This window comes from Octopus sinensis, linkage group LG2, assembly GCF_006345805.1.
Source record: "Octopus sinensis linkage group LG2, ASM634580v1, whole genome shotgun sequence".
NCBI classification, from domain to species: domain Eukaryota; kingdom Metazoa; phylum Mollusca; class Cephalopoda; order Octopoda; family Octopodidae; genus Octopus; species Octopus sinensis.
The window spans coordinates 132501-149102 of record NC_042998.1 but is presented as its reverse complement, the minus strand read 5'-3'; the positions used below and the strand labels follow the sequence as shown (position 1 = coordinate 149102).

At 34.7% G+C, this 16602-nt stretch overlaps 1 protein-coding gene and 1 long non-coding RNA gene across 3 annotated transcripts in view; both read left to right on the top strand.

Moving 5' to 3' along the window:
* LOC115223760 (protein kinase C-binding protein NELL1) overlaps positions 1-9367 on the top strand; it is a 480108-nt gene extending 470741 nt beyond the window's left edge. For both annotated transcript variants that reach the window (XM_036511173.1, XM_029794415.2), the window contains 2 exons: positions 5144-5383; positions 7688-9367. In XM_036511173.1, the coding sequence (XP_036367066.1) occupies positions 5144-5383; positions 7688-7747 (300 nt within the window). In that variant the 3' untranslated portion in view covers positions 7748-9367. The remainder of the gene's footprint in view (positions 1-5143; positions 5384-7687) is intronic.
* Positions 9368-13764: 4397 nt separating this feature from the next.
* The window catches only part of LOC118767119, a 3510-nt gene continuing 672 nt past the window's right edge, over positions 13765-16602 (top strand). Inside the window, exons 1-2 of the long non-coding RNA XR_005003016.1 lie at positions 13765-13794; positions 14009-16602. The exon at positions 14009-16602 is cut by the window's right edge and continues 672 nt beyond it. This is a non-coding gene — a long non-coding RNA (uncharacterized LOC118767119). The remainder of the gene's footprint in view (positions 13795-14008) is intronic.

Below are 16602 nucleotides of genomic sequence, written 5' to 3'. Positions count from 1 at the left end.
CGCTTTTTTCTTTTTCCATTTCTTTCTTTTATTTTCTCATCTCCCTTCTTTCTTGTTCCTTTATATTTTTACTCTACAGTATAATTGCAGTCTCAAAAACAATTTTTTTTCAAACATCAAATAAGAAATAATTATCAAGCTATTAGCCATCTCTACAGAGTGCAAATCTTATTCAAGATACTAACTCTTGATGAAATATCACAGTTCCAAAAACTAAGTGAAATGGCTCAACCAGGAACAGATCTTGTTTTATTGCACAGTCTGCTTGCCAGAACCTTACTATCAGACTGCAGAGTTTACTATCACTTGACAGAGTTTACACAAACTAATTTTTATCTGCATTGAGAAAAAAGTTATGGGTACAAAATAACATCATCTCTAGAGAGATTTGATCTATGATGACAGTTTGCTACTGTACTCATTTTGTCTGCTCTAAAAAATGAATTACAAGTGAAAGCTGGAGCTCAAAATGTAAAGACAGGCAATGCTGCTAAGCATTTTGTCCAGAGTACTTATGATTCAGCAGCTCACCACCTTACTCTTTTACGCTTTTACTTGTTTCAGTCATTTGACTGTGGCCATGCTGGAGCACCACCTTTAGTCAAGCAAATCAACCCCAGGACTTATTCTTTGTAAGCCTAGTACTTATTCTATCAGTCTCTTTTGCCGAACTGCTAAGTTACGGGGACGTAAACACACCACCATCAGTTGTCAAGCGATGTTGGTGGGGGACGAACACACACACACAAACATACACACACATACATATATATATATATATATATACATATATACGACGGGCTTCTTTCAGTTTGCATCTACCAAATCCACTCACAAGGCTTTGGTCGGCCCAAGGGTATAGTAGAAGGTACTTGCCCAAGGTGCCATGCAGTGGGACTGAACCCGGAACCATGTGGTTGGTAAGCAAGCTACTTACCACACAGCCACCCCTGCAACTTAATAAAATAATGATGATAATAATCCTTTCTACTATAGGCACAAGATCTGAAATTTAGGGGAGGGGGATAGTTGATTACATCAACTCCAGTTCTCAACTGGTACTTATTTTATCAACCCCCAAAAGGATGAAAGGCAAAGTCAAATTTGAACTCAAGGTTGACTTTGCCTTTCATCCTTCTGGGGGTCAATAAAACAGATACCAGTTGAGTACTGAGGTTGATATAATCAACTTACCCATCCCCCTGAAATTACTTGCCTTGTACCAAAATTTGAAACCAATAATAATGATGGTAGTTGAAGGAGATTGGAATAGAATGCCCTGTAGGGTTTCTACAGAAAGTTTGCCTCTTAAGGACAGAAAAGCTTATCAGGAAGGTTTTAAGCACTTGAAAGACGATTGAAAGCTTGTGGATACCTAAGGTTACCGGTAGTAACCCACTATCCACATAAATTCTACTAGGAATAAGAATGAACTTGAGTCAAATCAATAATAATAATAATCCTTTCAACTATAGGCCAGAAATTTTGAGGAAGAGACAAGTTGGTTACTAGTTGATTACATTGACCCCAGTGTGTCATTGGTACTTAATTTATCAACTCTGAAAGGATAAAAGGCAAAGTTGACCTCAGCTGAATTTTAACTCAGAACGTAAAAACAGATGAAATGCCCCAAAGGATTTTGCCCAGGGTGCTAACAAATCTTATTTCTTTATTTCCCTCAAAGGGCTAAACATAGAGGGGACAAACAAGCACAGACAAAGGGATTAAGTCGATTACATCGACCTCAGGGCGTAACTGGTACTTAATTTATCAACCCTGAAAGGATGAAAGGCAAAGTCGACCTTGGCAGAATTTGAACTCAGAACCTAAAGACAGACAAAATACCTATTTCTTTACTACCCACATGGGGCTAAACAGAGAGGACAAACGAGGACAGACAAACAGATTAAGTCGATTATATCGACCCCAGTGCATAACTGGTACTTATTTAATCAACTCCGAAAGGATAAAAGGCAAAGTCGACCTCGGCAGAATTTGAACTCAGAACATAAAGACAGACGAAATACTGCTATGCATTTTTTCCGGCATGCTAACAATTCTGCCAGCTCTCTGCTAGTAATAATAATAATGCAAAGAAGAGAAAGATTTCTGTTTCTATATTTTTGTTTTGTTTTGGTTTTTTGGATTTTTAGGGAGGAGGGGGGGAGTTTTAAAATATTGTTAGTTGAAATAAACACCAGAATTTGGTACCTTGCTTTTTAGAATGTTCTTTAAAGTTTACATTACATCTGCCAGTCATTGTAAGGACAGGGATGGAGGAGAGACAGGAATAAATGTAAATAAATAAATAAACAGTGCTTAGCTAAGTGAATCATTCAAACAATTCTAAAAATGAGTTATCCGTTTCTTCATTCTTTGTCTTCTAGCTTTCTTGAAATATCTAAGCCAGTTCTTAAGCACTCAAAATAGAAATGGAAGTTGTAGGTTAGCCAAGACCTGTGGCCACAATCCAGCACCTATGCAAGATACATTACCATTTTTCAGTATACATATACTGGCATATACACATGTAAATACATACCTATACACACACACACACATCTGCTTCATATATATATATATATATATATATATATATATATATATATATATCTGCTTCATATATATATATACACATACAAACAAGCATGCATGTATACATATGAGTGTGTGTATATATATATGTATGTATGCATGTGGGTATGTATATGTATGTACATACATACATGTATGTATATATAACTTTTTTCAAATACACAAAACTACACATGCACACACACATATATTGTATGTGTATATATATATATAGATATATATATATATATATACATGTTTTCACAAAAACATATTTATATCTATCTACAAACATACACCCATACTGCAGCGCATATACATAAATACATACATAAATAAACTTTCGACCATAGACATACATACACCTATACAAATCTATTACATACACACCCACACCCACTTGCACATACACAAATATACTTAACATTCATAAACATACATAACTTTCTCATGCCCACACACATACACACACACACAGACATATATACATATATAAACTGTTGTAAAAAGTATTAGCAACTCAATTTAGCCTCGTCTTTACTTGTTAAGTACTTCCAGATTCTGAAACTTTCATACCTGTGTATGAGCTGCAGTCTTGGTTTTGATTCCTCTAATATATTTTATCTGGTTATGAAGGCACATTACCAATTATCAGTTAACATTTATGTATACAGCAAACCCAATGACAACAACCACCATACACCACTGATATACACACAGCATATAGATATTGAGTGAATAGACACAGTGTATAGATGTTGACTATATATACACACACACAACATGTAGATATTGGCTATATATATATATATATATATATATGTGGCCATTGCCAGCCTCGTCTGACCTCTATGCCGGTGGCACGTAAAATGTCACCATCCGATCATGGCCGTTTGCCAGTCTCGTCTGGCACCTGTGCTGGTGGCACGTAAAAAGTACCCACTACACTCACAGAGTGGTTGGCGTTAGGAAGGGCATCCAGCTGTAGAAACCCTGCCAGTTCAGACTGGTCCTGGTGCAGCCTTCTGGCTTCCCAGACTCCAGGTGAACCGTCCAACCCATGCTAGCATGGAGAGCGGATGTTAAATGATATGTATGTATGTATGCATATGTGTGTATGTATACTCTTTTACTTGTTTCAGTTATTTGACTGTGGCCATGCTGGAGCACCACCTTTAGTCAAGCAAATCGACCCCAGGACTTATTCTTTGTAAGCCTAGTACTTATTCTATTGGTCTCTTTTGCCGAACTGCTAAGTTACAGGGACGTAAACACACCAGCATCAGTTGTCAAGCGATGTTGGGGGGACAAACACAAACACATAAACACACACACATACACACATATATATATATATATATTTATACATATATATATGACAGGATTCTTTCAGTTTCTATCTACCAAATCCACTTACAAGGCTTTGGTTGGCCCGAGGCTATAGTAGAAGACACATGCCCAAGGTGCCACGCAGTGGGAATGAACCCGGAACCATGTGGTTGGTAAGCAAGCTACTTACCACACAGCCACCCCTGCACCTATAACTATATAAATAGACATGTATGTATAAATATATAAAAGAGCATTAATACTCATGAGAGATATTAATGTTAGTGGCCACAATACATTTGTATACATATATATATAATGGTTATGATGAAGCAAGTGGAATAGGTTTAGGCATATAAACTCCCTGTAAAGCCAATCTGCAACTTGGTTAAGATTTCCAGATGTAGCACTCTGGTCCTTTACAAACTAATTTCATTGACTAAGTAAAAGTGGTCCAACTATGACCATCACATGTTATTTTGGGAAAATATATCCAAGACTGATCTGTAAGAGGCCTAGCTGTGTGGTAAGAAGCTTGCTTCCAAGGAATGTGGTTCTGGGTTCAGTCCCAACATGTAGCACCTTGGGCAAGTGTCTTCTACTATAGCCTTGGTCCAACCAAAGCCTTATGAGTAGATTTTATCAATGGAAACTGAAAGAAGCCTGTTGAATATATATATATATATGTATGCGTCTGTGTGTGCGCGCATCTGTGTGTGTTTATCCCAAACCACTGTTTACAGCCGGTGTTGGTGTGTTTATGTTCCCATAACTTAGCAGTTTGGTAACAGAGTCCAATAGAATACATATCAGGCTTAAAAAGAATAAATATTAGGGTCTATTCAGTAGATTAAAATTCTTCAATGTGGTGCCCCAGCATGGCCACAGTCTAATGACTGAGACAAGTAAACGATAAATGATAAAAATATATGTTAAAATTCACCAGAAATACTTTAAAACCTCGGCAAATACAATCATGTGGTTAAAAAATATTCATTTTGTTGTTAAACCTGACTGAGTATTCCTATACTAAAAAGTGGTCCAGAGACGACTCATCTCATCTAGTGTTTCTCATCATTTACAAGACAGTAGGATGTTATTTGAAGAAAATTTGGCTAATATTTCCAGCTGATCAAGCACCCATATAGAGGTTTCCTCATTGGTTTGTTCATTTTCACCTTGTTAATATCAGCGGCATGTACATTGGATTTCAATGAAATTTTGACTTCTATATTTTCAGAGTGGAGAGGTTGATTGCTGGCCATTAGAATGTCCAAAGCTGATGTGTTCTGATGTGGTCAAAATGTCTGGAGACTGTTGTCCACGGTGCATCGATGATGACCCGTGTCATGAAAATGATCAATACAGTGTAATTAATGCCGGCTTGATTCCAAGCCTTTGTAGATACCATGGTCGTAAATACCGTCATAATGATCACTGGAACCTCCATGGAGATAAATGTACCACTTGTAAATGTAAGGTAAGTATGTTTGAAATGATATCACCTGGAGAAAAAAAATTCTCCTGCTTTTTAATTCCTTACTATATTTAGAATTTTCTTTGTTTATGTTTTACTTGTTTCAGTCATTTGATTGTGGCCATGCTGGGGCACCACCTTGGAGAATTTTAGTCAAATGAATCAACCCCAGTACTTATATTTTTGTTTTAAATCTGGTACTTATTCTGTTGGTCTCTTTTGCTGAACCACTAAGTTACAGAGACATAAATAAACACAGCAGCACCACTTATCAAGCAGTGGTGGAGGACAAACTAAGACACACTGACACACAAACACACACACTCACACAGTCACACACACACACACACACACACACACACACACACACACATGTGATGGGATTCTTTCAACTTCCATCCACTCACAAGACTTTGGTCAACCTTAGGCTTATAGCATAAGACACTTGCCCAAGATGTCTGCCTGAAGCCAGAACCATGTGGTTGGAAAGTGAACATCTTAGCACACAGCCCAAATATTTCAGAATTGTAATTGCCTAGCAAATGATTTGATCTCTGAGACTGCATGTTCAAACTGAAGCAGTAATATGGAATAGCCATTTTGGCCATCTAAAACACATAAATACTATTATATTCGCTTTCTAGTTATTTCTTGAGGTGTTAAAATTTTTGTCATACAACTTCATCTTAGTAACAGACATCATTCCACGGCAACTGCATTATAACAGAACTATGTCAGTGATCAAGTTACAGTTGTAGGACAAAAATTTTAATGCTTCCATCCAGTCATTTCATCAGCCACAATTCCTGAGAGTCCCAAAGGGGTTGAGTCCTCTTTCTTTTTCCCAAGGTTTCTCTTTCTACAACTTTTACTTTTGGTCATGGTCAATGGTTAGAAGTGAGTGCATATATATATATATATATATATATATATATATATATATATTATAGGCATAGGAGTGGCTGTGCGGTAAGTAGCTTGCTTACCAGCCACATGGTTCCGGGTTCAGTCCCACTGCATGGCACCTTGGGCAAGTGTGTTCTACCATGCCCTCGGGCCAATCAAAGCCTTGTGAGTGGATTTGGTAGATGGAAACTGGAAGAAGCCCATCGTATATATGTATATATATATATGTATGTGTGTAAATATGTCTGTGTGTTTGTCCCTCCAACATCGCTTGACAACCAATGCTGGTGTGTTTACATCCCTGTAACTTAGCGGTTAGGTAAAAGAGACTAGGCTTACAATGAATAAGTCTTGGGGTCGATTTGCTCGACTAAAGGCGGTGCTCCAGCACAGCCACAGTCAAATGACTGAAACAAGTAAAAGAACTGACAGGTGGCGTAGCTGAAAGAGGATGATGTAGTCAGAAGCCAATGACCACCAGAAGAGAGAGATGACTTCCATTGTTTATATCCAGTTCGTTTCCCCCTCCATACTTTAAAGAGGCCATAGGCTAACATGTCTTAGGGTCTGATGATATGCCATAAAGATACTCTTTATGGTGAGAAACCCTAAGTAACCCTAAAAACAGGCCTTCACCAGTAATAAATATATATATGTGTGTGTGTGTGTGTGTGTATATGCCTGTGCAAAGCCACATAAGAGCACCCTTGCAGTGCCATGTAAAAGCGCCCAGCACTCTCTGTAAAGTGGTTGGCATTAAGAAGGGCATCTGGCCATAGAAACCATGCCAAATCAGACTGGAGTCTGGTGCAGCTCTTCAGCTTACCAGCTCTGGTCAAACCATCCAACCCATGCCAGCATAGGCAGCAGATGTTAAATGATGATGGTGATGATGATATATAATGTGGTAAAGCTTCGACAAATAGAAGACTTCTTGATCAGCTAAGAGAGTAAAGATAATTTTATAATAAAAGCCACAGATATTTCTAAATACAGCTAACCAGAGTTTGCTGGTCAAAATTATTTATTTCACCATTTCTCAAGCTGAGGACATGATTTTTTTTGTCAGTTGTCATTTAAACATTATCTGCTCAAAAAGACAAGTGATAAATGGCTTTAAAAATGGTGAAATTGTTGAAACAAGCAGTGGACTAATTGTGTGTGTGTGTGTGTGTGTGTGTGTGCATGCGTATGTGTGTATACATATGTATGTGTGTGTCTGTGTAATGTAAATGCATATATACTTGTATCTGTAATCAATTGAATAGCATTATGTGAATGCTCAGTGATGTTATGTTATCCAGCTTTCAAAATATTTTATTGCCAACTTATATGAAAATGTTGTTTGATTACATTTTTTATGTATTTTTTCTTCTTTTTTTTCTTTTTTTCTAATTGCAGCGTGGACACATATGTTGTTCTTTCAACCAGACTTGTACAGCCCTTGAAAGATCTCCGTGATCGAATAATGTGATTTAAGTTTGCAACGGCGACAGTTTGTTGCTTACATTTTCCAGCAAAATACAGCCATTCCATGCCGCCATGTATGACAATGTAGAATGCCATCCTAGCTGTATGGGCTTCTACTAAATGTAACTAACTTAAATGAGACTTGGGCGTCCTGTGCTGCCCATGCATTCCCTACTCTTCTGGCAGCAGGATGGCTGCGGCTGCAGTAGTTGCTGCCGGAGGTGCATTGGTTCCTTGTCAGCTTTTGGTGTAGCTCTCTTTGAAATCTCTGCTCATTGTACTAAGACGGACTTCTACAAGAAATTAAATGATTAAAAAAAAAAGCAACAAGTTTGGCATATAACAGACACACAAACTGCAAGAATTAAATGATTGGTTGAAGACAGTGAGAAAGGGTGTGTATGAATATGTATGTATGTGTGCATGTATGAGAGAAAGAGAAAAAGCAAGAAGATAAGAGATTCTGGAGTTCATTCATGGAAAATTGTGAACATTGACTGTGTTGTTCTGGTCTCAGACTAGCTGCCCTTAAGCAAGTATCTCTGTTGATACCAAAATGTAAAAAAAGACAACATTGATGTGAAATTTCTGAGAGTCTGTGTGTGCATATGTATTATAGTAAGATATATTAATAGCTGCCTACTGAGCTGAATCTGTCAGAAAACTTTACCAAAATATGCTCAGGGAATCTAATAGCATTGCCGCTTTTCTCTTCTATCTGATCTGACTGGTCCTGTCTTCTCCAGGCTTTGTCTGCCAGTTCGGCTATACACCCTTATACACCAAGTGGAACTCCTTCCAATTTATTTTATTTTTTAATTTCAAATTGAGGTGGGAAGTATTTGTTATTTTGGCCAAAAACAAAAACAAAGGAAAAGAAAAGAAAGGAAAATGACACACACGAAAAAGAAAAATTCTTACTGTTTATTTCTATTCTACCTCTATTATTTTTTTTTTACTGTCATTTTTTTTTTTTGTCAAAGAAATAATTTTAAATGCAGCAAAGATGAAGGACAAGGTCAGACAGTTAAAGATTTAGAGTAGAAATTTAATAGATAAACCCATAAAATGGATTCAGACGGCTAAAAATGTTTCAGACCAAAGGAGAGATCAGACAGACAGAGAAATTATATTTCGATTTTTGTTGTAAGAAGACTAGGTTAGACAGCTTCCAAAATAATTTAGAAACTTCTGCTTACTTCTACATTAAAGACTTATCAGACAAATTGAGAAACAGCACATAATCTTCACAAATGGTAAAACTGTCCAAATAATATTCCAATTTGTTTCTTTTTAGTTTCCATACATATAAATATATTTGTAGGAACTCCCATATCTTTCCTGTATACTCTTCCATTAGATTCATGGATCTCTATTTTTCATATACCCCAAGTCAAATACTATCTCTTTGTTCTCACTCACCTTCAATGTTATCAACTTTCATTTCTCTCTTCCCACCATCTTCCACAAAAACCACCGAATTTGTGTTACCTTATTCTAAGTTTATCAATTCCTATCTCATTTTTATTATCATATTCATGTTCACCAATTTCAATCTTACTTCCAGCGCAATATCTTAAAATAATTGAAAATTACCCTACATTTCATTTTTTTTTTTTGTAAGATACTAAAATATCCTTTGCATATAAGAATACAATGATTATAGTCAATTGAAAGCATACCTAGACTATATTATAACATCAAGGCTTATTTAAGAGGTAAAATACATTCTAATCTCATAGATTCAAATTGATCCTCACTTCCAGTTGCAACAACATATAATATTCTTTATAAAACTTTAGATTATCTCTTCTCCTTTTCCTGTTCACAACACTATGTTGGTGTGAACTAAACAATATGTGAGGAACTGTATATGTATAAGGTATAAATGTGTGAATGTGTGACTGTGTGCACTTCTTAAAATTCTTAATATTTCCTTTCATTTTTCTTCAGTGGTAGCATTATCTCAATTTATATTTTATTTTGTAATAATTTGGTCTTTAACAATAGCACAATAGTTTAATACTTCTACAACTACCATCTTCAGAACAGATTGTGATCCAGATGCATTAGAAGATCACGTGACTTAGATTTCAAGAGGCTTCATTAAACACTTGGATTTTTAATTTGTATGACAGCAGTGAAATTAAGTTTTATTCAAGGCAGTTGGAATATTTGCTTCTATGAGTGTAATGTTAAGGTACTGGATTACTGACTACATGAAATAAGGACAACTTTATTGCAGTTTTAATTTTTAAAAACTTTGTTACAGTACTTAAACAATACAAATTACACTGCTTGATCCAAGCTGTCTACTATTAGATGTCACACCTACTTCATGATTTGGTGTTTGATACTAATATGGTTATACAGCTGTAAAAATAGTTGCTCTAACATAATGTAAATATACAAATGTCCATGTGAGCATGGGAAAATGAACATTGAATATATTAAAAAGGCAAAATATTGCTGTCAATACACCATACTTCAAATTAATTGCTACTTGGGTACAGAACCTCAAATTCACAGTAATGGGGATTATGGAAATAAAAGAATAAGCTTTCATCTTTGAATTAAATACTTTTAAATCTTTGCTTTTTATTTTCCCCTTCAGGTAATTTTCTCCTTTAAATATCTTTTTTTTTTTTTAAGTCGTTAAACTTGCAAGCTTCTGTTTCCAGCAAGCCTATAAACAATAACTGACACAAAACGTACATGTTGTGTGCATATATATACACGCACATGCATTTGTATGTACTAGTTTACATGTGTTGCTGTTGTCCAAAAGTATAGGAGCTGGGGGCAGAGAATCCGTTTACTTCAAGTGATACAAAGCAAAAAAGTTAACCAAATATTAAATAATAATTAACAGATAAAACATAACAGTTATGTATTATTACTAGAATTAAATTACTCTTCTAAAAACGCTTTCTCTATAGTATCCCCTTAATTTGTTTATTAACAGTAATTGAAATTTCTTTCAAGAACTTAAAGCCCCTGGTAAGTTTCTGATTGTTTAACCAAACATGAAAGAAAATTACTTTATTCAAGTAAAGACTAATAAAATTACTCTATGTATATTAAAATCATTTTCTGAAGACTGAAAATGATAAATTTCAAATGAAAACCTGATGCCTTTAAGTGAAGTAAGTCATCATGACTCCTCATTATTGTGTGGTAACTTACTGTGTAGTTTACGGCCACCATCGCACAGCATTATTTTCAACCTGAGGACATTCAAAAGGCAAGGCTCAAATATCATTAAACTACTTGATTCTATCTGATATATACTTTTCCAAATTCAGAGTCAAAATGGTAACAGAATTGTGTTTAGTGCTATAACTGGTCATATACTCTGCCCTACCAAATTTTAGCTTAAATGATTACCACAATGTTGTCCATTAAAACTGCTGTGAAAATGACATATTTAAAGTAAAACTTAAGATTCTTCTATTGAAGTAAGATGGTGAGAATAACTTTAACTGGTACCTCTCTAAATACCCCAGAAATTTACTTGTAGATTTGAAACATTCACATTCAGTTGAAATACCTTTGCTACAAAAAAGTAAGGCAGCATGCTGGCAGAGTCATTAGCACTTTCAGACAAAATGCTTAGCGGTATTTCTTCTGTCTCTTCATATTATGAATTCAAGTTGGACTTTGCCTTTCATCTTTGATCGATAAAATAAGTACCAAAGTCAATGTAATCTCCTCCCACTCGCCTCAGAAAATTGCTGGTCTTGTGCCAAAATTAGAAACCAATATAAAACAAAAGTTTAATTTTGAAACAATAAATATAATCTTCAAATTTACTTCCTGACCAAGAGCTTTTGCAAACAAATGATATCAACAGTTTGAAATCTCTCTCTTTCTATATATATATTTCCTATTTCAGAAAGTTGTATTATCTTCCTGTCAATAATAATTCATAAAAGTCACAATACTAGGAGTGAAAAGAGATATGGTACTGTATAGACACAGCTAGACCATACCAGTACATAATGAAATCAATATTGATCTGGCGATAACAATGGCTAATTTGAATGACATTTTAACCTTTCTTTCTGATCATTCTCTGTCCTATTTATTCCAAAATATCTAAGTGTTACCTAAAGCAATTACTTCTCTAGTCACAGATATGTTGTATTATGTTCGGGGACAAGTCACCTAAATCTATTTGATTAAAAAAAGAAAGGAACATTTCTAAATCATAGAGGAGTGATTAGTATGGCTAGAATCGTTCAGTTGCATGTGTGAAAATGCCATGGGAGTTAAGATAAACTACTCGACTATCTAGAGGTTTCTTGGAATAAGATTTGAGTTGACTTCAACATGTTGATAGAGACAGACTGAATATTTCATGCTAGATAAACATTCAATTGTTCAGGAACAAGAGTGAAAGAGACAAAAGGAAGTAGCAATTTCCTGTGTCTTAGACATAAATTTATATCTGCACCTTCGTTTCATAACTGTTCTCTGTGGTTTTCATTTTTATCTCTTTCAAATCTCATTGCTGGTGGTCTACTTACCTGCCAGTCAGCCTCTCTCTCTCTCTCTCTCTCTCTCTCTCTCTCTCTCTCTCCTCTCTCTCTCTCTATTATATATATATATATATATCCCTCTCTCTCCTTCTCACTGTCCCTCTTTCTCTCTGTTACACACACACACATTCATACCAACTTTAATATGAAGAATAATTTGCTTTTCTCTTTCATTCCCTTTTATTTTTGTAGAATTCCCAAAAAGAAAACCAAGGCAATCAACTAACTTATTTTGCCTTTCTTTTGCACCCTCTTTCATCTAGGCAGAACCTAATAAAGCTTTACATATTTAATGTTGTAATCCTTTAATTATACTTTAATATGTTTCTTCCTTAAATTTTTGATCAGTTTGCTTCTGAGTAAACTGATTGTAATTCACTGTCTTAGCCATGTGAATAAACAGTTTCACAATTTCATTCTCAAGCAGACTCCTTCCTCAATCTAATCATTGATTCTGAAAAATGTTGCACAAAGCTAGAGATTATCCTGAGTTTCAGGCATAAAAGAAATGATCACCACTTCTGACCCATGACAGAACATTCACCAACCAACTACAACATGTGTCCTCTTGAAAAAATTTAAGTCCAGCAATCAAAGATAACAAAAAAGAAAAAACACTTATTAATTATATTGTGCTCCCACTACTTACAGGACTAAAAGTAAACTGAACCACTGAGAATTAAACATCTTGTTCTATAATGCATCCATTAATCTTCTCTAAGAGATTAAGGCTGCGAACTCGCAGAAGTGTTGACACACTGGACAAAGTGCTTAATGGCATTTCTTCTGGCTTTCCATTCTGAGCTCAAATTCTGCTGGGTGTGACTTTGCCTTTCATCTTTCCAGAATTGATGAAATAAGCACCAGTTGATGTAACTGACTAGTCTGTCTCACAAAATCGCAGGCCTTGTGCCTATAGTAGAAAGAAATATTCTATAATATTCCACCAATCTTGAACATATAGGCAGCTCATCTGACTAGAGCTTATTCCAGTTTCTATGGCATTTAAGCAATAGAGAGTATAAGAAGTACTCCTAAACAGAATACCAGTCTATTGCATTGTTAACCTCCTGACCCCCAGCTATTGCTGGTACTCATGTTCAACAGCATGAACTGAAGCTATGTGAAATGAAGTGCCTTGCTGAAGGACACAACACATCACCCAGTCAAGAACTGGAGCCAGGACCTAACAATCATAAGTCCATCGCCCGAAAATACTATGCCACACATCTTCACACAAGAAACCTTCTGTGTTTAAAATGTCTGCTGATATTTCACATTTCTTTTTCCTTTGACCCTTAAGCATTCAGATTACTCGGTCAGGTATAATACTTATTTATACACATTGTTTTGAATTAATCATACATTATCTTGTAGCTTCAATATTTTGATGATGCTGTTGTTTATTTTTAGAATGACACAATAGAATAAGTGTGAGAGGCCGATTTGGTCAGTTTGAACATAAAGCTGGTAAAATATTTGGGCCCAATACGGCCAGTTTAACCCTTTTGTTACCAACCCGGCTCTGGCCCTGTTGTACAAATGTCTTGTTTTCAAAAGTTCTCAATTAAAATCTTCCACCAAACCTTAGTTACAATTTATATTCCTAACACTAACTTAATGATAACTAAGTCATTTTACTAAATTCTTTGTTATATTTAAAATAATTGAAAGAAACTCAAAGCATCTAAAATAAATACAGTAACAAAAGGGTTAAATGCTAAAAGGTTAAAATAAATAGAAAACTAAAAGGTATACAAATATTTCAAAATAAAACTCTTTCCACAGACATAAAACAGAAGTTATAGAAAGCTGCTGTGAAATCAGTGTATTACTGGTTTTGATCTTTTGACCCCAAAGTAGTTGAAAGCATACATAACTCTCAACAGAATATTAATTTTGAGCCACAGAACATCATACGAGTGGCAGTTAAACTTCTACACTATTTCTCAATCCACCTGCTACCCAAATATTAAAACACCTGATCATAAATTGTTACCTGGCCCTTGAAGTGAAAACATTCAAACACTACCAATTAACGTATATGTTTTTTGGGTGTTTTTTTTTTGTTCGTTTTTGCTTGTGGAGTTGCAACTGGAAGACTAAAATTTTAAAAGCCAAATATGAGTTCAGTATGGTCTCTTAAAAATTTTCCTCATATTTTATTATCAGGCCATTTGATTTTTTTTTTATGTCAGATTCTAGCTGTGTTAGTAACATAAATATTGAGTAAACAGGCTTCTTTCTTGAAATACAAGTTATTATACTACAGCAAAAATTTTGGTCATCTGTAAAATATATTACTGGAGGGAGGAAGAGAGAGAATGTGTTTGCACGTGCTCTAAGTATTTATGTAATGGTTCTTTTCTTTTATTTTGTTGTTTTTCTTTGTAACCTCAAATCTTTATGCTATAGATTATCTTAGCTTGTGTCTGTTTCAACTATAATGACATCTGTAGAAAGTTTCATCATGTCACCTAAAAGAATAAAAATTCAGTTTTCATTAATATTGTTGAAATTTAAGCAAAAAAAAAGTTTTTCAATAAAACTTATTCAAATAATATGAATTCATGAATAATTATTGACATCAATGAAGAAAAAAAATCCTTAATTACAAATAAATATTGTTTTTAATGGATTGTATACAATATCTTTTCCACTAAAAGTCATGTTTATATACCACACCTTGCTTTCAAACAAGACACATTAAAAGATTCAATTACCTTATCTATTTCAAAGAGCAGCAGAAATGAGTTAAGCTCCTACCTTACTGAATCTATGATGCAGTTTCAATTCAGATGGTATTTTCTTTTCATTGTTAATCATTTTTTTTCTCCTCAAAGTATTTTTCACATAATATCTTTATGATGTAATTTCCTTCTCCCTCACCTATGAATTCTTGGTCTCATATCTTATTTCTTTGTAATAAATCAAGCTTTGATCTTTTATTAGGAGGCTTATTGCTTTTTTGTGGGATTATAATTATTATTATTGCTTCATTTACTACTCAACATAATCCACTAACTGGGCATTCTTTACTATAAATTTCTCATTATTATATTAATATAATTATCAAAGATGAAGAGTGGTAAAATCAGTAGAATACAGAAAGTGTCCTTTACTGTATTTGGTTATGTTCCTTTTACATTATGAATTCAAAGTGCACTGAAGCCAACTTGTCTTTTATCTGATTATGAAGTCTTTGAAATAAGTATTAGCAAAGTACTAAGGTTGAAATCATCAACACTACTCTCTCTCTCTCTCTCTCTCTCTCTCTCTCTCTCTCTCTCTCTCTCTCTCTCTCTAAATGCGTAGTTGTATGCCAATATTAGAAATTAATATTTTTATGAAACAGGCACCATGTGACAGATTTATGAACCTATAATCTAATTTTGGTACTTCGTTGTACCTTAAACTATTAAGGAAAGACTCTTCCTACCTGCTATAGTAATTAGGAAATTTTTCCCTAAAATGTACTTTACCATTTAAGAGGTAGATAGAATAAAATGGTGGTATTAAGCAAACCACTTAGAAATAGCACAGTGTTCTAAAGCAGTGCTCCACAACCTTTTTTCACTTCTGGTACACTTATATTCTTTTCAAAATTCGGTGACACACCCTGAACTAAATATATAACTTAAACGTATAGGGAAAAAATTATATTCAGGTTATACTCTCGCCCACCTAGCATCGTCTCATGGCATACCAGTTGTGGGGCACTGTTCAAGAGAATTAATACAAGAGAGAGAGCTTTCACTTTATTCATGTCATGTTTCTAATATCATTACAGAAGTGCATAAATTTCCCATCATGCTCTCAGTCGATATTGTTGATACATCCCCTTGATGTAATGCAGATTCATCAACTCATTTTTATCCCTGCTTCCTCAGTCCTGTCTTTAAATCTTCTTTGGTAGCAATTTTCCAAGTAGTAAGTTCATTGCCATGAGAGTAGAAAAGACAAAGAATCCACCCTCAAAGTCTCAACTAAATTCCACTTTCATTTATCATTAAGAGAAAGTGGGACCTACTTTCTTTGTTAAATCATTAATTTTCTTCTTTTCCACCATTTAATTGGCTATGTATCTAGCATTTTTTTTTTAATGGTCTCTATTACCAAAGCACTTATTTGTAGTTACCCACTCCACCATTAATAAAATAGGGAACATAAACTAATTTTACATTTGTTTGAACTGTTCTTTTATGTTCTTGTGTAACTGATTGACTTTAATTCTTTTGATTATTACCCTTGTAATATTTCAAAAAGTTCTATTCATCTTTCTGTGTGAAATAAAAGAAAGTCTGG